General features: G+C 38.0%; 1 protein-coding gene across 1 annotated transcript in view; it reads left to right on the top strand.

The window, feature by feature from the left end:
- Positions 1-1,768: 1,768 nt before the first annotated feature.
- The window catches only part of MICU2 (mitochondrial calcium uptake 2), a 149,971-nt gene continuing 128,908 nt past the window's right edge, over positions 1,769-22,831 (top strand). Inside the window, exon 1 of the mRNA XM_081815494.1 lies at positions 1,769-2,036. Within this exon, the coding sequence (XP_081671620.1) occupies positions 1,802-2,036 (235 nt within the window). The 5' untranslated portion in view covers positions 1,769-1,801. The remainder of the gene's footprint in view (positions 2,037-22,831) is intronic.

Genomic DNA, 22,831 nt, shown 5'->3' with positions numbered 1-22,831 from the left:
TCTCATTTAATCCCCCAACCCCAAACCATGACAGAGTTGTTTACAGTTGAGAAAACTGAGACTCAGAGAGATAAACTAATTTACCCCAAATCACAGCGATCATCCTACTACAGACAGGATTCCAACCCTGTGGTCTGGCTCACAAATGTGTACAACGAGTCTCATCTACTTACTTCTTGCCCAGAAAAGCACATCGAAGTGCTTTCAGCAACTGGGGGAAAAGTGAGGAAGATCTGACTGCAGATTTAGACAAGTTGGCTAAGAAAAAGGAAGCAAGAACTAAGGGCAGATCGTGACAAAATGATCCAAGAATTAAGTGGTCAAATTGGATTTAGTGTGGCACTTGTTTTTGGTTTCGGTTTTGTTTGTTTTACAAACTTCAACATGGCAGTGATCATGTGATCAAGATCCTGGCACCTAATTTTTAGCTGTAAGTTACTGCATGTCCAAGTAAAGCTTCATTTCAGAGGCTGAACACAGTTTATTAAAGTAAATGCACTCTGAAAAGTAAAGACCAAAGAATGGAGGATCAGAGGCTGCAAAACAAAGGTCTCTGCTAAAGGCATGTGCCTCAGCTAAATCATTTCTTATGACCAATGGAACAACCAGGACTGAGGTACTATTCTAAGCCTGCAAAAGGGAAAACACTGACAACAGTGACTTGGGGTAGGTGTTCTGCTGCATCTGGCTTGGTCCCAGATGGGATAATAGGTAACACTTTACTAGAACAGAGTTTAAATTCAATATTCAGCAAATAGTGATTGCCTGAAATAGGGTGACTTTGTTCCGGAGTTCATTAGAAAATACTTCAACAAAGTTAGAAGGCTGGGATAGGATATGATTTAGCAAAATTGAAAGAGCAGTCAAGAATATAAGAATAGGAAGAATGAACAAGACAGATGGGGAAGACACTTTTTTTTTTAAGTTTGCCAGTTTTGCAAGATGAAAAAGTTCTGGAGATGGACAGTAGTGATGGTTGCCCAACAACATGAGTATCTCTAACACCGCTGAACTGTATACTTAAAAATGGTTAAGATGGCGGTATTGTGTATATTTTACCACAATTAAAAAATAAATTTAAATTTTGCTTAGTTATTTAAAGTAAGATAGGTAGAACACGCACATATTTCTAAAAACATTTTTAAAAGTTTTTGTTTACTAGAAGCGGGGCGAGCTAATTGATGTTATTTTAAATGGCCTGTGGGAAAAGTATTTGCAGCTTCTGAAGACTTCAGAATACCATGATATAAATAATTTTAAGAAATTCTTAACATGCGTAGGCTTGTGGAATTTAGAGCAAATGTAGTTTTCAGGAATATGCAGATTTTTCAGTTCCACGCCCCAACTTCTTCAGGGATGGGATTCCACTCTTAAGATCATGTCCATCAGAAAAGCAAGCTACACAATTTATCACAACTATTGTCCGAAGCCTAGCCCCCCCATTCGTGCTTGCCCCTCGAGCCCGCAGCGCCCACTAAATACTGGCTTCCCCCTAGTGAATGACACACTTTCCTTACGAAAAAGGTAGGACCTTCCTACACAATACGGGAACTATCTCATCTTCGACTGGGGAGGCCACTTTGGGTTCTGTTCCGACCGCTTCCCAGTCACCCGGCCTCCCTGAAGAAATTCTCCTCGCGAGGCTCCGAGATTTGCGGGCGCAGCCACCACAGAACGCAGGGTCGAGGGGCCGGGCGGAGGGCGTCCGGATCTCGCGAGATACACGGCTGCGCGGGAGTTCTCGAGTCCTGCGTTCTGTGGTGGACTGCGCCGGACTGTGTGATGGGGCGCTTCCGCAAAGATGGCGGCCGCTGCGGCAAGAGGCGCTTGGCTGGCGGCCTGGGGCGGAAGACTGCGGCGTGGGATCGCTGCCGGCCGGCGAGCTTGGGCCGGCCCTGGCCCCTTGACCGTGGCAGTGGCCGGTGTGGCCCTGGCAGGCACAGGAGTGGCATGGTACCATGGCCGCATGAATGTCGTGGCACCCGAGGGCAGCCTCACCGTCTTAGCACAGGTACGGAACCTGTCCTTTTTGCCAGGCTAAGCAAGCTCCTCCGTCCTCAGATTCCCGGTGGTGGAGCGGGCGATCCCAGCTCCTCTTCCCGAGTCCAGGTAGGGGCACCGCTGCGGAAGACCTTGGACAGGTGGTAAGTGCTTCTTCCTCGACTCGGACCCCACCGCGCTCCCCAAGGGCATTCGAGGCCAGTGCAGGAGATTGAGCCTTCGCCGGGAAAATCCCGCGAAAGCCGAACACACGAAGCCCACGACAGCAGATTTGCGGCGATGGATGTGGGCGTGTCTTACTTCAAGACTCTTAATTTGCGGATTTCTCGATACACGGTTTTGGGGGAAGGGGTTCTCAGATATGTAATTCGTGTGTGTCCAGTTTCCCCACCCGGACGTACCTTTGTTAACCTTGATAACTAAAGCCTTTACGACTGGTTCTTTGTATGGTATGATGAAGTTGTCCTAATAGATGACTTTTTTTATCATAAAAATGTCAATCATAAAAATTAGCCGGGTGATAATTTCCAGATTTTATGATCAACTGTAAGGAACATGATTATAAACCTTAATGCTTCAGTGGACTATAAGCACTATACAAAACACGTTTTTTTAAAACTTCCGTGTACTAAAGGTAAAAGTTCCCTAATCTAAAATTGTCAAGTAAAGTATTTGAAAATTTGAAAGAGTACTACTTTTTAGATATTTTATGCACTTTTCATTTTAACAAGTTTTAGTGTGTGCATTGTTTTGAAAATTAAAAGCAGTATTCTGTTTGTTAGGTTTACATTATACCTTTCTAATGAAAAACCCAAGGAACAATCAGATACAATGAAAGAGAGGAAAACAGGCCTTGAGAATTAAAGTTAAGCATTGACAAATGATATATTTACTTGTATTAAATTAAGGTGCCACATAGATAATACATGTAATAACTCTTTCCCATCCTCTTACCATTTCTGATCATAGGAGAAGGATCTGTCTTGTGGTATTTTATAGGATTTTTGTTCTTCTGGTGCCAAGGATTCAAGTTATTCATCATTGGTTTCTCTCTTCTCTCAGCCTCTTAATTCATCCTGTTTAGGACCCTTTGGCTAATCATCCCAAGTATATCACATAATGTACCCTTCTTTAGAAACCATTAGTGCCTCATTCGGCCTAGGATAAAATCCACATTTAAAAATTTTGTCACTCAGAGCCTTTTGTAGTAACACTCCAACCTGTCACTACTCATATATACCTTCCAGTCAAAGTGATTCACCCAGAACATGACTTCAGTTTTATCCCCTCAGCAATTTGTAGATTCTGATTTCAGTTAATCTGTCTCATTGTTTTTTTCTGGCCCACTTCTAGCCTACTTGTGTTTTAAATTCCTGATGTGACATTAAAAACTTTACACCAGTATATTTGAATTCTTTCCAGCTCTCTCCCCTCCCCCAACCTGTGGTACTTTTGGCCTAGAAACCATTTTATTATCCATTGGTTTTTTGGTGGTGGGGGGGTTGTTTTTTTGTTTGTTTGTTTTTTGAGAGAGAGCAAGCATACCTGAGCTGGGTGGAGGGGAGAGAGAATCTTAAGCAGGTTCCACACCCAGCGAGGAGCCCTGGGCTCAGTCTCACAACCCTGAGATCCGGACGTGAGGCAAATCACTAGTGGATAGCTTAACTGACTGAGCTACCCAGGCGCCCCCCATTTTATTACCATTTTTTTAACAAAGTCTTTTGACACAGCATTTGCTGTTGGACCAATTCAGAACAGTGGTTCTCATCTTTCTACCACCATAGTAGACTTGAAGATGACCACACATTCCTCTCAGCAACAGTGGCTCAGTACAGCAAGCATTGAGGGGCATAGAGTTTGAAAACTCTCCCTCCACCTCGGTGATTCTGGTAATACTTCCCTAAAAGGAGGCCTGTTAATCCCTCTACCACAACCACCACTTTGAAGTCATGTGTGCATAGTTGAGAATCACTGACGGATACATACCATCTCTTGATACAGGTTTATATATTACTATAGTTATTTTACTTAGTATTGCAAGGTGGTAGAATCTTCCTGATACAGGTTTTTAATAATAGTAATAATGACCTTCATTTTCAGTCATCACACCAGGTAAGTTTTCCAGTAAAAATGGGGAATTTATGATCATTGAATCCTACACTTTCATAGTTCCCGTTGTGACCAACAGCTTGCATTTGTGAGGATCAATCAGAAACTAAGAATAGAAATCAAGGTCATAAAACAGCAAATAAATTGGAGTTTCCCTTCTTTCTTTCCCTCCCTCCACAGTTATTGAAGTGCCTACTCTCTGCCAGGCAGTATGCAAGGAGTGGAGATTCGAAATACAGTTCAAATGCTTATGGTTTAATGGGGGAGGGCAATTTTAATACAGGTTGGTAAATGCTGTGATAGGGGTAAGTTCTGGGTGCTCTGGGAACACAGTGGAAGAGCACCTAACAGTCTTGGTTTCCTGAAGTAATGATAGGTAAATAGACACCTATAGGATGATTGGGAGTTTGCTGGGCAAAGAGAATGGGAAGAATATTACAAACAAAGATTGCAGAGTTCTGAAGATAAGAGTTTGACTCAGTAGAGTGTGAGCTGCAGAAGATGAGGTTCAAAACTGGGGATGAGTGGTGGCAAAGAATCATCAAGAAGTGCCCCTTGAGGGGCATGTGGGTGGCTCAGTCGTTAAGCGTCTGCCTTCGGCTCAGGTCATGGTCCCAGGATCCTGGGATCGAGCCCTGCATCGGGCTCCCTGCTCGGCAGGAAGCCTGCTTCTCCCTCTCCCACTCCCCCTATTTGTGTTCCCTCTCTCGCTGTGTGTGTCTCTGTCAAAAAAATAAATAAATAAATCTTAAAAAAAAAAAAGTGCCCCTTAAGCCATATGACAGAAATTTTTATCTTGAGGATAACAGGGGGACATTGTAGGGGCTCTTAACCCTCCTATACCCCAAAAGATCCAGACATAGAATTCAGGGGGTCTGTGAACTTAAATAGAAAAAGATTACTTTCTTTTTTATTAACCTGTAATTTGCCATTTTCTTCAGTTATGAATTTTCTTCAGTTATGCCACTATATAATGTTACTTAATGCATAAAGAATTACAGATATTTCTGTATCACAAATTTAGCTTTGACCTTTGGAAAGAGTATCGAGACAACAGTCTTGGTTTCCTGAAGTAATCCAGAAAACTGGTTGAGGGAGCTATTGTAATAATTCCAGAGAAAGATGATGTTGGCTAAATTAGTGGATGAATTTGAAAGACATTTAGAAGATAAGTGTGCAAAGAATCTGAGTTGCAGATGTTATATAAAATATAATGATAGTGTTTTGCAACAAAACATTTTATCCTACAGATCCTTAGAGAATTTGCTTTGGAGCACATGAGCGTATTAGTTACTTTTTTGTAAACTGCTTCTTCGGAAACACTTAAGAATATTTGAAAACCATTCTTAGATTTTACTGTTACCCCCTTTACAATATTATTTTAATTGATTCTGGCATAGTAAAATCAGATAAGAAATGATGGAAGGGGAAAGACAAAAATATTATTCCAATCCATTCTTCTATAAAAGAGTAGCTGCATTGTTCATAAATAGTGATTTAGGGGCACCTGGGTGGCTCAGTCAGTGAAGCGTCTTCCTTTGGCTTGGATGGAGCCCCGTGTTGGGCTGGGAGTCTACTTCTCCCTCTTCTTCTGCTCCTCCCCTGTTAGTATGCTTGCTTGCTCACTCTCACTCTCTCTCTCAAATAAATAAAATCTTTTAAAAAAATTATGTTTAAAAACATAAGGCTATTTCAGTGGTGAAAGCAGTTAGGAGCTAGAGAGTTTTAGAGTTGGAATGGCAAAATTATTTTCTTCCTGCAGGTATTTCAGTAGCAAAAGTTTTATAGCTATTACCGTATTTTGTTTTCACAAGCTAGAAATAATATATTGATAAACTGCAACTGATGAAAACAAACGAATTTCCATATCACTAAGTAAATCTTCAGTGCCATGTCAGATAAGACTAACTATAAAGCTTTTTTGAACCATGGGTATTATAAATCATTGTAATAATAAGACCTGAAACTGGGGGGGGGGGGGGGGGGAGAGTAAAGAAAAAGCTATAAAGCCAAAATAAAATGCATTATACTTCACAGTTGACAAAACAGTAATAGTATTTTATTTGTTTTATTTGTTTGTTAATTTTATCAATGTTTCATTTATTCTCTAAATGTTTGTATTTTTTACCTTATCTTAATTTTCAGATTATTTATGTGATATTGAATACTATATGTCTCCCAGACTTCATAATAGGATTTTTTTGGTTTGCTTTTAATGAAAAATTTAAGAATTATATTTAAAAAGTGAAATTATTGGGGCTCCTGGTGGCTCAGTTGGTTGAGCGTCCGACTCTTGATTTTGGCTCAGGTCATGATCTCAGGGTTCTGAGATTGAACCCCTCATTGGTTTCCACACTCAGTGGGGAGTCTGCTGGAGATTCTCTCCCTGCCCCTCTACCACCACCCCCCACCCCGTGCATGCTCATGAGCATGTGCTTTCTCTCTCTCTCTCTCAAATGAATAAATAAATCTTTTTTAAAAAGTAAAATTAATTTTTTATAACCTAGTCTGTAAAACTGTATAAATGTTTATTCTAAATAAATTTAAATATCTTATGTAGTTTCCTAGGTATTAGATTTCCTTTGATATGTTTATTTGTGTATATTTATAAATCTTTGAAACTTTTCCCCAATAACATTTAATCAGTTTTTTCTTTCATAGGACTTATTACTCTTTGAAGTTATTTTATCTATTTGTTTATTTTGTCTTCTCCCACTAGAATGGTCTCTTGGTCTTTTTCATCTCTGTGTATTTACAGTCATGTGATGGCACATAATAAATGTTTATTCAAAGAGTAAATGAATGAACTGCACTATGTAACAAAATGACCTTGTCTAACTTTTGTTTGATTGGCATTTATAGAAATAGTAGACAAGCAGTATCCAAAAATGGTTAGAATCAGCTAAGTTACTAAATGTTCTATATATACTCAGTTACACACTTCAAGTCGTAAAGATATGTTCCCATATCATCCCATATTCCCAGTAGAAAATATAAGTAAATAGGAAACCTTGCTCTTCTCTGCTATATCCCAAGGGCCTGGAAAAGAGTCTTGTGCATAGTAGGTGTGGTAAATATTTATTGAATGGGTGAATAAATTGATGGAATTTATAATGTAATAATAATAGGTATCTCTTTCTCTCAAAAATGTAAAGATGGGTCCATTTCACCTATTAATGTGTATGAGATTTCATTTTCAATTCACATTATTAGCATTTGTTTGTCTTCATATAACAAGCTTTTGTCCTCTGCTATCATATTAAAATATCAAAATTAATTTTAGAATTTAAATAAAGTTAATTGCATTTTCTTTCTTTTTTTTTTTAAGATTTTATTTATTTATTTATTTGACAGAGAGAAACACAGCAAGAGTGGGAACGCAAGCAGGGGGAGTGGGAGAGGGAGAAGCAGGCTTCCCGCCAAGCAGGGAACCCCATGCAGGACTGGATCCCAGGACCCTGGGATCATGACCTGAGCCAAAGGCAGACACTTAACGACTGAGCCACCCAGGTGCCCTGAGTTAATTGCATTTTCATTCCAGTTACTGAGATGCTTCAACTTGTAAACCTCAAGCCAATTAAATTGTTTTTAATTTTGGAAATAATCCTGACATATGGTGAAAACTAACCATAAAAATAAAAACTATATTTTGATATGGTGATATTATATTCTGATATTATTCTGATATTATATTTTGATATTATAGTTAAATATATAGTATACACTGTATATATAATATTACCCTGACTGAAGATGTAAATATAACAAGATCTGTATCTTAACAATTGGTTAAAATTCTTCTTAGGGAGAGAGTGGTTTTGGTTTACTTACTAAGTTTTTCTGGTAGAGAGTAAGCCCCCTAGGAGCCTGAATGTGGCTGGCTCAAGGCTTCAGGGGTGAGGGAAGGCTGCTTTGCATAATGGAGGCAGAAGAATTTGGAGCACATAAGGAAATCTGGGTATAGAAATGAAAAGGAGAAGGAAGGACAGAATGGAAAAGACTGGATTCTCTGTAATTTTTTGATCTTCCATTGCCTATCCAGTCTTTAGTAAAGTCTAGTATATTCGCAGATACTCAGTTACACAAAGTTCTTATGGTTTAAGCAGAGGTAGCACTGGATGAAAGTGATACCCAAAAGAGAAGGCAAGGAAAATATAAGTTCCTCCCATTTCTGCATTTTTAGCAGCACTCCCAGAAGGATGTTTTTTTATCTTTCACAGCTTTATTGAGATATAATTGACATAAAAATTCGTATTTAAAGTGTACAACCTGAGGGGTGCCTGGGTGGCTCAGTCGGTTAAGGGTCTGATTCTTGATTTCGGCTCAAGTCATGATCTCAGGGTCCAGGGATTGAGCCCCCCGCCTCCAGATTCCACACTCAGCAGGGAGTCTGGAAAAAGATTCTCTTTCTCCCTCTCCCTTTGCCTCTCCCCCTGCCATGCATGTGCGTTCTCTCTCTAAAATAAATCTTTTAAAATTTTTTTTAAATTAAAAAAAATTTTTTAAGGATACAGCTTGATTTTTTTTTAGACATTGGGAGATAAACACCATATCAAGTTAATTATATCCATCACCTCACCTAGTTATCATTGAGTGCATGTTTGTGTATGGTGAGAACACTTAAAGATTTACCCTCTTAACAAATTTCTGGTACATAACAACAGCATTGTTAACTGTAGTCACCATGCTGTATGTTTAATCTCTAGGACTTACCTTGCATAACTGAAACTTTTACCCTTTGACCAACATCTTCCCATTTCCCCCAACTTCGAGCATCCACCATTCTGCTCTGTTCTTCTGTTAGTTCGACTATTTTAGATTTCACAGATAAGTGAGATTATGTAGCGTTTGGCTTATTTCACTTAGCGTAATGTCCTCCATATTCATCCCTATTGTTGCAAATGGCAAGATTTCCTTTTTCAAGGCTGAATAATATTTGTGTGTGTCTGTGTGTGTGCACATGCACACCACATCTTTTCCATTCAGCCATTGATGGACAGTTGGCTATTGTAAATAATGTTGCAGTGAATGTGGGAGTGCAAATATCTCTTTGCAATACTGATTTCATTTCCTTCAAATGTGTACCCAGAAGTAGTATTGCTGGATCATGGTAATTCTATTTTTAATTTTCTGAGGAACCTCTGTACTGTTTTTCATAGTGGCTGTACCAGTTTACATTCCCAGCCAACAGTATAGAAGGGTTTTCTTTTCTTCACATCCTCTCCAGTATTTGTTATGTTTTGTCTTTTTGATAATTGCTGTCCTGACAGGTATGAAGTGATATCTCATTGTGGTTTTGATTTGCATTTTCCTGATGATTAGTGATGTTGAGCACCTTTTCATATACCTATTGGTCTTTTGTATGTCTTCTTTTCAAAAATGTCTATTCAGGTCCTTTGCCCATTTTTTAATCTGGGTATTTTATTTCTATGGCCATTTAGTTGTTTGAGTTCCTTATGTATTTTGGATATTAACACCTTTTCAGATGTATGGCTTGCAGATATTTTCTACCATTCTGTAGGTTGTTTTTCACTCTGTGCTTTCCTTTGCTCTACATAAGCTTTTTATAAAAATTTGATGCAATTCCACGTGATAATTTTTGCTTTTGTTGCTTGTGCTTTTGGTCACATATTCAGAAAATCATCATGCAGATCTCTGTCAAGAAGGTTTTCCCCAGTGTTTTCCTCCAGTAGTTCTACTGTTTTGGATCTAACATTTAAGTCTTTAATCCACTTTAGTTAATTTTCCTATGTGGTGTGAGATAAGGATCCAATTTCATTTTTCTACATATGGATATCCAATTTTCTTCATACCATTTGTTGAAGAGACTATCCTTTCCCCATTGTTTAGTCATATTTCTGGGCTCTATTCTGTTCCATATGTCTGTTTTTATGCGAGAACCACACTTTTTTGATTACTGTGCTGTGTGTATTTGGAAATCAGGAAGTGTGATGCCCCAGGTTTGTTTTTCTTGCTCAAGATTGGGCTACCTTTTCAGGATCTTTATAGTTCCATATGAATTTTAGGATTTTTTTTCCATTTCCGTAAGGAATGCCATTGGGATTTTGAAGGGGAATGCCTGCCTTGAATCTTTAAATCACTTGGGCAGTATGGACATTTTAACAATATTAATTCCTGGAATGGTTTTGAACAGTTATGGATTATGAAATGAAAGGTAGGATTTATCCCTGTCGGAGTCCAGTCAGGAGACAGAAGCGTAAAACAATAATTTGAGTGGGGAAGTTTAATATAAAGAATTATCTAGTAAAGGTGGTTGACTTCTAAAGGAGTAAAGGACTTTAAGGGGTCCAGAAGTAGCAGGTGCCAAAAAGTAGCCAGTATCTGTAAGTGAAAGGAGAATAGATAGTGAAGGTACTAAGGACTTGGGAAAGCTCCTCCAACCCCGAAGCTGAGATTTAGCCTTTTTGAAGAGGGCATGGTTACCACAGAAATATAACTCTGCTGTTGGTAGCTCTGGCCAGATGGTACAGGCCAGAACTAGCCAGAAGAAGCTTGTGTGTGTCGGAGCTGGACTGGTCTATAGAATCATCCCACTGAATGGGAGAATGTGGCCTCAGGGCATGGCCAGAGCTGCTGCAGAAGTGGCACCTGGAGCTGCTCATAAGAGGTGACCTGGTGTGTTAGAAGCTGCCTGCAGAGCTGTTTGGAAGCTGGCTGGTCTGTGAGGGCCACCTGGCTCCAGCGCTGAATAAAAAAGGCAGAAGTGCCTTCCTGCCTGTTTTCTTGCAGCGTCACTCCAGTGCCCTCTATTGACAGAGGCTAAAATTATTCTAGTTGACAAGGAGAGAAGTCTGCAGGGGGTTCAGATCCAGTATAACAAAGCAGGACAAAAGAGGGTAGATTAGGAGCTGAGACAGTTGATGACTTATACTGAGTTCAGGAGTGTTTGGCCTGGGTTTCAGCAGGAAAAGCTCCAGCTGACCACTTGTTACAAAGGATACTGACTGGATTTCTTATTGGCATTATATGCAGTGCCAAGGATATGTGGGCACTTGATAGAGTCCCCTTGTCCTTTGTGTTTCTTCAGTTATTTGTTATTGAGGAATAAAAGAGCTCAACAAAATGAGCTTTTCTTTCAAATTGTCTCTCTAGTGCTAAACTTAGGGCTTGGCACTTTTCATTGTTGGGGAAAAAATTAAAAAGAAGGTTATAAACATTGTTGAAGTTGTCATTTTTGTATTATTGAGACAGATAACATTAATGATGACAGGAAAATTAGTGAGGTCAATGTGATCGTTAATCTTATGTGTTAACTTGGCGAGTCTGTGGTACCCAGTTGTTTGGTTAAACAGTCTAATATTACTTGTGAAGGTTTTCTTTAGATGTGACTGGGGGCTTGAACTCACGACCCTGAGATAGAGACCTGAGGTGAGATCAAGCTTCACGACTGAGCCACCCTGGTGCCAAGAGATGTGATTAACATTTAAATCAGTAGACTTCAGTAAAGCAGATTACTCTCCATAGTGTGGATGGGTGTAATCAGTGGACAGCCTTAAGAGCAAAGCCGAGGTTTCCTGAGGAAGAAAGAAATTTGGTCTCTGGAGGCAACATAGAAACTTTGCCTGAATTTAGGTCTTTTACCAGAAATTCCAGCCTGCCCCGCAGGTTTTGGATTTGCTGTCCCCCTCAATCCCATGAGCCAATTCCTTAAAATAAATCTCTTATCCCTCTTTCTTTCTACCTTTATACGTATAGGATATAGGAATATCTTATTGGTCCCATTTCTCTGGAGAACCCTGACTAATAACAGATTTTGGTACTGGGAATTAGTATGCTGCTGTAATAAATACTAAAACTGTGGAAGTGGCTTTGGAATTGGTTAATGTATGAGGCAGGAAGAGTTGAGGCACATGATAGAAATGGTCTATATTGCCTTGAAGAGACTGTTGCTACAAATATGAATGTTACAGGTGCTTCTGGTGAGGTCTGAGATGGAAATGAGCAACATGGTAATGGAAACTGAAGGAAAGGCAGTTCTTGTGATAAAGTGGCAGGGCACTTGGCTAAATTGTGCTCTACTATTTTGGGGGAGGTATAACTTGTGAGTGATAAAATTGGATATTTAGTTGAGCAGATTTCTAAGCAAAATGTTCAAGTCATGGTTCAGTTTCTCATAGCTGTACATAGTAAAATTTGAGAGGAAGGAGAGAAATTAAAGAAGGAATTATTACACAAAAGAACCAGAATTTGAAGATTTGGAAAATTACTAGCCTGGCTGTATTGTAAAACAATGAGAAGGATGCTGTGCAGAGAAAATTAAGGGTGTGGCTAGACAACCATTTGCTAAAGAGATTAGGAGTGTGACTCCTGAATCCAGTCAACCATCTCAGCAAAAAGCTGCTAGGGTTAGACTGAAGGGGGCAGAGAAGGGATGAAATGAAGGAAGGACTTCCTGGGTTCTACAGGCAAGAAATGGGCTGGTAGAGCTGTCTAGTCACGAACATGTTATCTTTCCAGAGAGGAGAAGAATAACTTAAGGAGGGGTGCCTGGGTGGCTCTGTTGGTTAAGTGTCCAACTCTCAATTTCAGCTCAGGTCATGATCTCAGGGTCCAGAGATGGAGCCAGAATGCTCAGCAAGGAGCCTGCTTGAGAATTTCTCTCCCTCCCTCTCTGCCCTCTACCCCGACCCTTTCATGGGCACTCTCTCTCTTTCTCAAATAAATGAATTAAATCCTTTAGAAAAAAAGAGAGAGAGAGACAGAGAGACTAACATTAGGAGCACAAAGCACCTAGCCACAGAGGATTATTCTCAAACATAAAATCTGATTTGCCCTAAATTTCAGACATGCTTGGGACCCATGACCCCCTTTTTTTCTTCCAGTTTCTGTCTTTTGAAATGGGAAGTCTGTCCTGTACATGTTCTGTCACTGTGTTTTGAAAACAGATAACTTACCTAGTTTCATAGGTTTACAGAAGGAGTAGACTTTCACCCCAGGATAAGTCATATTCTGAATCTTACCCGGAAGTGATTACGAGAATTTATATGCTGAGATTTGGGACTTAGTTGATGGTATTTAGATGAGATGTTGGACTTAAAGTTGCTGGTGGGATGATTAGGACTTTGGAGAGGATGTTGGGATGGGATGAGTACATTTTGCATGTGAAAGCAGATGAATTTGAGGGGGGGCCAGAAGGTAGACTCTTGAGTTGTGTTCCCCCAAAATTTGTATGTTGAGGTCCTGCCCTCCACTATCTCAGACTGTGGCCTTATTTGGAAATAGGATCATTGCAGATTTAATCAGTTAAAAAAATTTTTTTAAAGATTTTACTTATTTATTTGACAGAGAGATAGCAAGAGAGGGAACACAAGCAGGGGGAGTGGGAGACGGAGAAACAGGCTTCCTGCTGAGCAGAGAGCCCCATGTGGAGCTCAATTCCAGGACCCTGGGATCATGACTTGAGCCCAAGGCAGACGCTTAACAATTGAGCTACCCAGGTGCCCCTTAATTAGTTAAAATTAAGGAGGGATCATATTGGAGTAGGTTGGACCCCTGATACAGGATGACTGGTGTCCTTATTAAAAAGGGAAATTTAGATGCACACAAAGGGAGAATGCCATGTGAAGACTGGAGTTATGCTGCCACAAGCTGGAGAACTGCCAGAAACTAGGAAAGGGGCCTGGAGCAGATTGTTCTCTCATGCCTTGAGAGGGAACATGCCCTTATGGGCACCTAAGTCTCAGACTTCGGGCCTCCATACCTGTGAGACAATAAATGTGTTATTTAAACCACTCAGTTTGTGGTACTTTGTTACAGGAGCCCTAGGAAATGAATGCAGTTAATATTTGGTATGGGTCTAAGAGCAGTGGTTTCCAGCTGTGTTCTATCAGAGAGACTTCTCAAGATCCAAAAGAAAATCAAATGGGCAGCCTTTGAGAGATCCCTTATATCTGTTTTATATGTAGAAATTAGGACTCTGCTACTACAACTTGAAAACAATCTAATATTTTTAAACTAGTCATCTTTTTAGAGTTCAGCACACATCAGGTATTATAATGCCTTTGAATTTTCCAGTAAACCTTATATTTTCAGTGAGAAAATTTAGTAAATTACCAATATGAAAACTGGTCTTATGGTGACCAAAAATTGTTACACTTCAGAAAATACACATTTTAAAACCATACTATAAGGAATTTATAATTTCAAGGTTTATGAAAAATGTGGCTTGATGTGTGGGAGAATCACCTTGATCTTCTAAAGGGGGGAAGTTATGTAAATTGAGGTAATGTGTTATTTTCTGGGTAAATAAAATTGCTTTCTTATGTAATTGTGATTATGATTTAGTTGTCAGGTCTGATTTGAATGATTTCTCATCTAATCTTTATTGACATTTCATAAATGTATTTTCCTTTCTCTTGATGTCTTAATGTGCTTGCTTTTATTTGAGTAAAAAGAAATTAGAGGAAAAAACACCTTTAAGATGTATTCATATAAATATCTTGCATATGTGATAAAATGCCTCACACATGAACGCATCTTAGAAGTAATGTGTGTTTGTTGATGTGATTTTTGTCTTTAAATCCCATTTAATGACCTTCTTGACCTATAATTCTAAACTGATATTTTGCCTTTTAATCCTGCCTCACCTTAGAATTATGATTGAGCATTTTTAATGGGTTTAAGATAGACTGCAGCAATATTAATCATTTAGCAACTTGCATTACAAAACAGCATTAGCTCGTAGAAACTTTTAATGTTCTCAGAACAGCCTGGTTTTTCATGCCTTTTATTTTTACATTTTGACATCCATGATAATTGTCAGTTTCAGTTTTATCAGTTCCTGCTGATCAGTAGGAATTCCCTCCTTCTGACCATCCTAATTCTATCCATGGAGATGATCTCCTTGAAGCCTACTTTAGTATCTCCTTTCTTAAACTTTTCATAATATTTTTGTTTGTGCCATCAATTAGCATTTGCATTTTCTTATGAGCAAATCTAATATCTGGTCTCTCTAACAACATTATTAGCCTTTAAGCTCAGAAACTATTTTTTATATTCCAACCCATATCATTTTAATTTGTTAAAATATCAAGTAACTTAAAAAATCCTTATTAAAGTGGAATTAATTAGATAGAGTATCACAGCACTCCCATCCTTATATCATATTTCGCTCCTTCTAGGGCACTTTTTTTTTTTTAACATATTAACATATCTAAAATCAGGATACGTCTTAAAGTCAGTGGTGTTTTATAATCCCTTCTGGCCAAGTGGCAATCATGACCTAGTTGTCATTGCCTGCTACTGTGAGAATTTGTCCACATTTTTATCACTTAAATAGAGATACATGCATTGTTTGATAAAACCTTAGTCTTGGGCGCCTGGGTGGCTCAGTTGGTTAAGCAACTGCCTTCGGCTCAGGTCATGATCTCGGAGTCCTGGGATCGAGTCCCACATCGGGCTCCCGGCTCAGCGGGGGGCCTGCTTTTCCCTCTGACCCTCTCCCCTCTCATGCTGTTTCTCTGTCTCTCTCTCTTTCTCTCAAATAAATAAATAAATAAAATCTTAAAAAAAAAAAAACCTTAGTCTTTAGAAGAATAGAAATCATGGGCATAGAAATACCTCTCAAAGAAACAGGAAAAACAGTTTCCCTGAGATCAGAAAGTGATGCTTAGGGCAGGAAAAAGAAAGGCAGAACAGGCTAAGAGTAGTCAGAAAAAGATGTTGTTTTGTCACTGTGATCAAATCATGGTAGACTTAACATAATTTGAGGATTAACATATAGTATTAAAGGGTCTTCCTAAATAGGTATCAAGACTACCTTAAAAGTCTTCATTCTTCTTATATTTCACTTATTTTTATAAACTACCTAGAATTTAGAATTGAGGCTTTTTTTCCTTGAGGAAAAAAACATGGCAGAGCATCATGTTTCATTCACTGTCTCACATTTTAAAGCTCTGTTGATACGTTTACATTAATTTTCATATAATTATTTCTATAGTTAATTCAGTTGTAGAAATTTATTATAAATGTCAAATTTGATATTACTTAATACATTTGATTTAGTATGCCTTCATGTTGGGAGAAAGCAAAATGCTTCCAACAGTGCAATTCTAAGTCTGGCTTCTTTGCATCTATCAAAAAAAAATAAGATCCGGGACTTACTGAAATTCCATTCACCTTAAGCCCACATTTAGTTATTAATATCTTACTATAAGGTGGCTGAAATGGGTGAAGATGACCAAAAGGCACAATCTTCCAGTTATAAAAAGAAGTCCTGGGGATGTAACATACATCATGGTGACTGTAGTTAATAATACTGTATTGTATGTCTGAAGGTTGCTAAGGGAGTAGATCTTAAAAGGTCCCATCACAAGGGAAAACCATTGTAACTGTGTGATGATGGATGATAACTAGACTCATGGTGGTCATTTCACAATGTGTACACATACCGAATTATTATCTTGTACACCTGAAACTAATATAATGTTATATGTCAGTTGTATCTCAATTTTTTAAAAATATCTTACTATACAGCCACCATTCTAAAGTACTTATACATAACTTTTAGCTTTTATTATCATTTTACTAACAATACTTAGCAGTCCCTGGCTCGTAGTAGGTATTTAATTTTTGAATAAGTGAGTAAGTGAATGAATAAATGAATGAATGGATAGAGTGCTCAACTAAAGCTGTGTTTAAATGGCTAAAATCAGTTGAAAAATAGTGTGCCTTTCCTCCAAGCTTCAATCCATCTATATTGTTCTAAGGCTTGTTTGCAGTTTTAAAGCCCTTTGACCCTCTCACTGAGCAGAAGCTAGTTACCTTGCAGAATGTCCCTAAATTTAGATTTGGCTGATGTTTCCTCATGATTTATGCATTTTTGTTAAGAATTACAGTAAAGCTATGCTGTGTTCTTCTCAATGTATCATATTAAGGAGGCATATGATATAAATTGCTACTGATGATATTAACTTTTATCATTTGGTTGGTAAGATGGTATCTGCCAGGTTTCTCCATTGTAAAGTTAATTAATGTGTATTTTATACTCATTAATTAGTATTTTGTGGGGAGATACTTTGAGGCTTCGTGAGCTTTCTCTTCTCCACTGTTTATTAATTAAAGATTTTGTTTTTTTAAATTTATTTTGACAGAGAGAGAGAGTCAAGCAGGGGGAGCTGAAGGCAGAGGGAGAGGGAGAAGCAGGCTCCCTGATGCTGAGCAGGGAGCCTGATATGGGGTTCGATCCCAGGACCCTGGCAGACACTCAACCATCTGAGCCACCCAGGCGCCCTCCACTGTTTATTCATTCATTCATTCATTCATATCTGTTTAGATTCAGGGGTTCCTACTTTATTCACGGGGTTTCAATCAATGACCATCAGAATTCACAGACGGTCCCCAACCTATGGTGGTTGATTTACAATTTTTAGACTTTACAATGGTGCAAAAGTGATGCCCGTTCAGTGGAAACGGTACTTTGAATTTTGGCCTTTTCCCAGGCTAGCGATGTTGGGCTATGACAACAAGCTGCACCTCCCAGTCAGGCACATCACAAGGGTTAACAGCTGATAGACTTAAAACCATTCTGCACCGGGCGCCTGGGTGGCTCAGATGGTTAAGCATCTGCCTTCGGCTCAGGTCATGATCCCAGGGTCCTGGGATCGAGTCCCGCATCAGGCTCCCCGCTAAGCGGGGAGCCTGCTTCTCCCTCTGCCTCTGCCTCTGCCTCTCTCTCTCTCTCTGTCTCTCTGACTCTCATGAATAAATAAATAAAACTTTAAAAAAAAAAAAAAACCATTCTGCACCTATACAACTATTATATTTGTCAGTTTCAGTACAGTTTTAATTACATGAGCTATTCAATACAATATAAAATTGGCTTTGTGTTCAATGATTTTGCCCAACTGTAGGCTAATGTCAGTGTTCTGAGCACGTTTAAGGTAGGCTAGGCTAAGCTGTGATGTTCAGTAGGTTAGGTCTCTTGGATGCATTTTTGACTTAGGATATTTTCAGCTCACTGTGGATTTTTTGGGGACGCAACCCCATCATAACTCGAGGAAGATCTGTATTTGAGTAATAGATCTCCCTGTATGTAATCAGTCTCCTGAAAGTTGTGCCTTGGACATGCCATGCCCCACTCCCCTCACCCCTGGCAAAGGAGAAGGAGGAAGAGAGGTCCTGCAGCCAATTCTTGATTAATTGTTCTAAAAAAAAAGAGGACTTTTAGCATAAGTAACACAAAACAACAACTTGCCTGGGATATAATAAGTGATAGTTTCTGAAATGTCAGAAGGAAAGAGGGAAGAGGATGCCTGGAAAAGCAACTTCTAGGAAGTTGAAAGTAGACATCTTCCCCCACTGACTTTAATCCTGTCATAGTTGTGGGGCGCCTGGGTGGCTCAGTCGTTAAGCATCTGCCTTCAGTTCGGGTCATGATCCCAGGGTCCTGGGATCGAGCCCTGCATCGGGCTCCCTGCTCAGCGGGAAGCCTGCTTCTCCCTCTCCCACTCCCCCTGCTTGTATTCCCTCTCTCGCTGTGTCTCTCTCTCTCTGTCAAATAAATAAATAAATAAATAAATAAATAAATAAATAAATAAATAAAATCCTGTCATAGTTGTTTGTTTGTTTTAACTGTATTAGAATGTTTATGCTGAGCTTGATGCTGAGAGGATTTTAAATGGCTTAGAAAAGTGCTATTGTGGGCAATAATTTTTACATGGAGAGAAAAATAGCATACAGATGAAGTTATAGAAAAGATTAAAATAATGCTATAAGATCTTGTGTTATATTTGACGTTAATCATAAATTTGATCTTAAATTTAGCAACAAGTTCAAAGAGGAGAACAGGCCAGTTATATGCTTCATAATCGGTTGCTTAGAAACAACTAAATCTGGGAATAAGACAGTTATTTTCTACTGTTTCATAAGGAGGATACTGTAGCATCATTATAGTAAGAAGTATAGCAAGAAGTTTCATATGGCAGTTTTTTATAATCTCTAAGTGGGACATTTGCATAACCAAAAAATATTAGGTAAGTGGCAAAATGCTTACCATTACAGTATAGTCCTGAGAAAACCGTTCAAGGAGGGGGTGCCCACTTAAGTCTGTTGCTGCTGAGATGGTGAGAACAGAAGGCTGGGCTTTGGGTGTGGCAGTAGGAAAGGTGTTGGTGACCTTGATGAGGAATTTCAGTGAAATACTGGGGACAGAAATTTAATTGGAATGTGTTGAGGAGAGATGGTGAAGTAAGGAAGCAAAAAATATGAATAGAGATATTTCATTCTGCAAGTGTTACTGTAGAGGATATTCAAGAAGACACAAGATATGAAACCAAGGTAAGGTTTTGTTTTAAGATGTAAGACAATAGAAGACATTTGAATGCTGATAAAATGATGTAATAAAGAGACAAAAATTGTTACAGATCTGTGAGGGGGTAATTATAGGTTGAAGTCTTTGAGAAAGGAAGTTATATGGAGTCAAGACCACAGGTAGAAAGGTTGGACTTTGACAGTAAAAAGGATTCTTCTTCTGTTTTAACAGGAGTGAAAGCAAAGGGTTTGGTTAGTCCCAGAAGCTGGCTATAGCCCTAATTCCACACTTTCCTTCTATTAAAAAACAAACAGGTAAAAAGAGCCTGGTTGTGAACTGCTCTGAAAAAATGGGCCATGTCAGAGGAATCTGTAATGACTGCCACTAGAGAGAAAAAACCCATAAAGATAGTGGGAAGGGGTTAACAGAGTTCATGAAGAATGAGAGCTTAGAAACAACAGTTACAATGATTATAGGACTAATTACCATAAAATTCTAGTGGCTTTGTTTTGGTGAGTTTTTCCAGTGTTGCTTAAAGTATCATCTAATAAGTTATTTTGAAGAAAAATTTGTACTCTGAGTTTACTGTAAGTAATATACTGTACCGTGGTATTACATTTTAAAATATTTAACGTCTAAAATAGTAAGAGAACACCAAGGATGGTTTATTTTCCTCTGATAATATTTAAATTCACATTTGAACTCCTATTTTATATTTTGTGGGTACGACCCGACTTAAACCAAATGGTCACAAATTTTAGGTAAATAAAAGCAAGGAGTGTGGATCATTGTGTTTAAACTGTCAAACAAATATATTAATTGGGAAGTGAATTTGCAAATTTCATTAAATGTAATGCATTTCTGTTATATATGAATGAATAATTTAAAAACCCCAGTCATGTAATTAATACAGTGGAGCTATTTTAATTTGCTGTGATGACCCTACACAATTCATAAAATTAAATTGGTGTTGCTTTCTTTTATTCCAGGTTGTCTGACTGTATTTGTGGTGATTATTTTTGTGAAAAGGGGGTAAAAGACATTAATAATACCACTAGCAATGGGTAAAACACAAACTTAACTGGAGTATACTTGAATTGGAGTGTATATGTGTGCAGTGCATTGGGTTTAATGATAGTACCTTTAAAATTGGTATGCCAAGGGCAGTAAACTTTACAGCAACATTCAGAAGTTTAATAACCATGAAACGCTGAAAGGCCAGTGAAGACTAAAGCTTTCCTTAGTCAACAGTAAAGCAAGAATGCAAAGACGTTTTTATTCTTTATTGCCTCAGGTAAAAATGTCTCTAGAAACAGATAAATGATGACAAAGCTTTGATGTTAATAAACCCAAATGGAAGTAAAAAATCAAAGTGTGTAAATGGCTAGATTATGAAAAGAAAGATGACAAAGTTATACCCTGTAATTAGATGTAATTTGTGCTTTTGGCATAGCTATTTGTCCTACATGAATGAGAGGTTGTCTTACTTTCCTTCCTTGTATAATAGGACAGTACTTATATATCCTACTGTAAATCTTTCGTGGTACTTTTCTCGGGGGTGCAGGGACCAAGGAAAAAAAGAAAAACAAATTGTAATATCAAAGCAGAAGTGTATTTTAATCTTTCCTTTGGCAATTATATTTGTTTAGCTGAACCCTAAGGAAAAAATTCTGTTTGCCCTTATTCTATAAAACATATGTTCTAGTAGATCATGTATACAAATTAATGCTCTTGTTATTGTGAATTTTAGAGTTTTATGAATTAAAACAGTGTATAAACATATCGTAAGCCACCAGTAGTGGCAGTATATGAATTAAAATTTGAATATGAATGTTAAATGTTTCAAATTATAAATAATTTCTCTCTAGAAATAATACTTAATGAATCGTATGTTTAAGTACAGCCTGGTCCATGTAGAAAATTTTTATTGACATCTATGAAAGTTCCATGAATGGGTGATACGTAGAATGAAAGTTGTGGTTACTATTAATTAAGAAATACAGCCTTATAAAGTCTTAAATTTACCCACATATATTGTATGATTCATGTATTATGTACTAGAAACTTTATACCTTGTTTCCTATTACATGTGAGTTCCAAGCATCTCCCTCCTCAGTTCTTCATGACTTAGCTGGTATCTGCCTTGGAAATGCAAAACATTTTTTAAATTAGACATAATAAACCTTAAATAGTAAAGTGCAGTGTTTTTTCACAAATTGTTCTAGATATTTCAAAGCAAAATATGATTGACTTAACTAAATCTGGGAGTATCGTGTCATTTTTCTCATTTGCTAGTATACGCAATTAGAATTAGAATACCTAAGAAATTATAAATGGGTTGATTTCTGTATTTTGTGTGTGTGTGCAGTGTAAATACCAAGAAATTAAAATCACACTATTAAAAGTGTTTTAAAGACAATTTTTTTTCAGTTTAATTTGGTCATAATTGCCCAGTTAAGAACCAGCTCAAAACAGAAGCAGAGCCCTAATGTGGCTTCTGCCTCTGTTTAAACCCAAAGTCCTGGGGAGTTGCTTGGAATTGCTCCAGGGTTGAAGTCCATGTCAGGAGACTGCTGTTGTAGTATAGTACTACTTGTATGTGTTGCTTCAGTATATGTCCCATAGCTGTGACTGCATACTGCAAAGGAAAAACAGTAAACAGCTGAGCATCTTCTAAAGGCTCATCTGATTATCAGTCCTACATACATCGAAGTATAATGTGAAAGCCTTATCTCTTCTAGTAGGCATACCAAGTGTAAGATACTTTAATAGCAAGCCAAAAAAGAATGATTATAAACAAACACTGGTTTTTAACCAGGAAACCATTGCAATAGAAAGTGGACAGTCAGTGGAATAATATGAGCCAAAGACACAAACGTAATACTAACTAATCATGTTTTATTTGTAATTGACTTTTTTATGTAGTACTACAATTGTTTTGTTTTTAAATTAGGACTTTGAGTTTCAAAAGTGCACGTGACCACTAGGCAGTGATTAAATCCTTCTTAAATTACAGTCATGAAAAGATGGCTTCTTGAAACACTATCAAAATACTATTTTATTGTGGTTATTGAAATTCCTTGAAATATCTTAGGAAGGGAGTTGGAGCTGTTGGCTGTATCTTGATTCTTAAAGATTACTTATATTGTCTTTTTTTCCTTGAAATTTCTGTATATTATAGAAAATTGAAAGGGCAAAAAGGAATGTGTAAAAATCATCTCTCTTTACTATGACTTAAAAAATTGTCATTGTTAAAGTTTTGGATTTTATATCTTTTTTTTTTTTTTCTTTTCAAAATCAAAGCTCCCATTTTTTTTTTATTCTTATGTTAATCCCCATACATTACATCATTAGTTTTAGATGAAGTGTTCCATGATTCATTGTTTGTGCATAACACCCCGTGCTCCATGCAGAATGTGCCCTCCTCAATACCCACCACCAGGCTAACCC

The sequence above is a fragment of the Leptonychotes weddellii genome, chromosome 3, assembly GCF_054177405.1.
Source record: "Leptonychotes weddellii isolate Sample4059 chromosome 3, ASM5417740v2, whole genome shotgun sequence".
Classification (NCBI taxonomy): Eukaryota; Metazoa; Chordata; class Mammalia; order Carnivora; family Phocidae; genus Leptonychotes; species Leptonychotes weddellii.
Note: the sequence above shows the minus strand (reverse complement) of the source record. Positions and strands in the feature narration are given on the sequence as shown.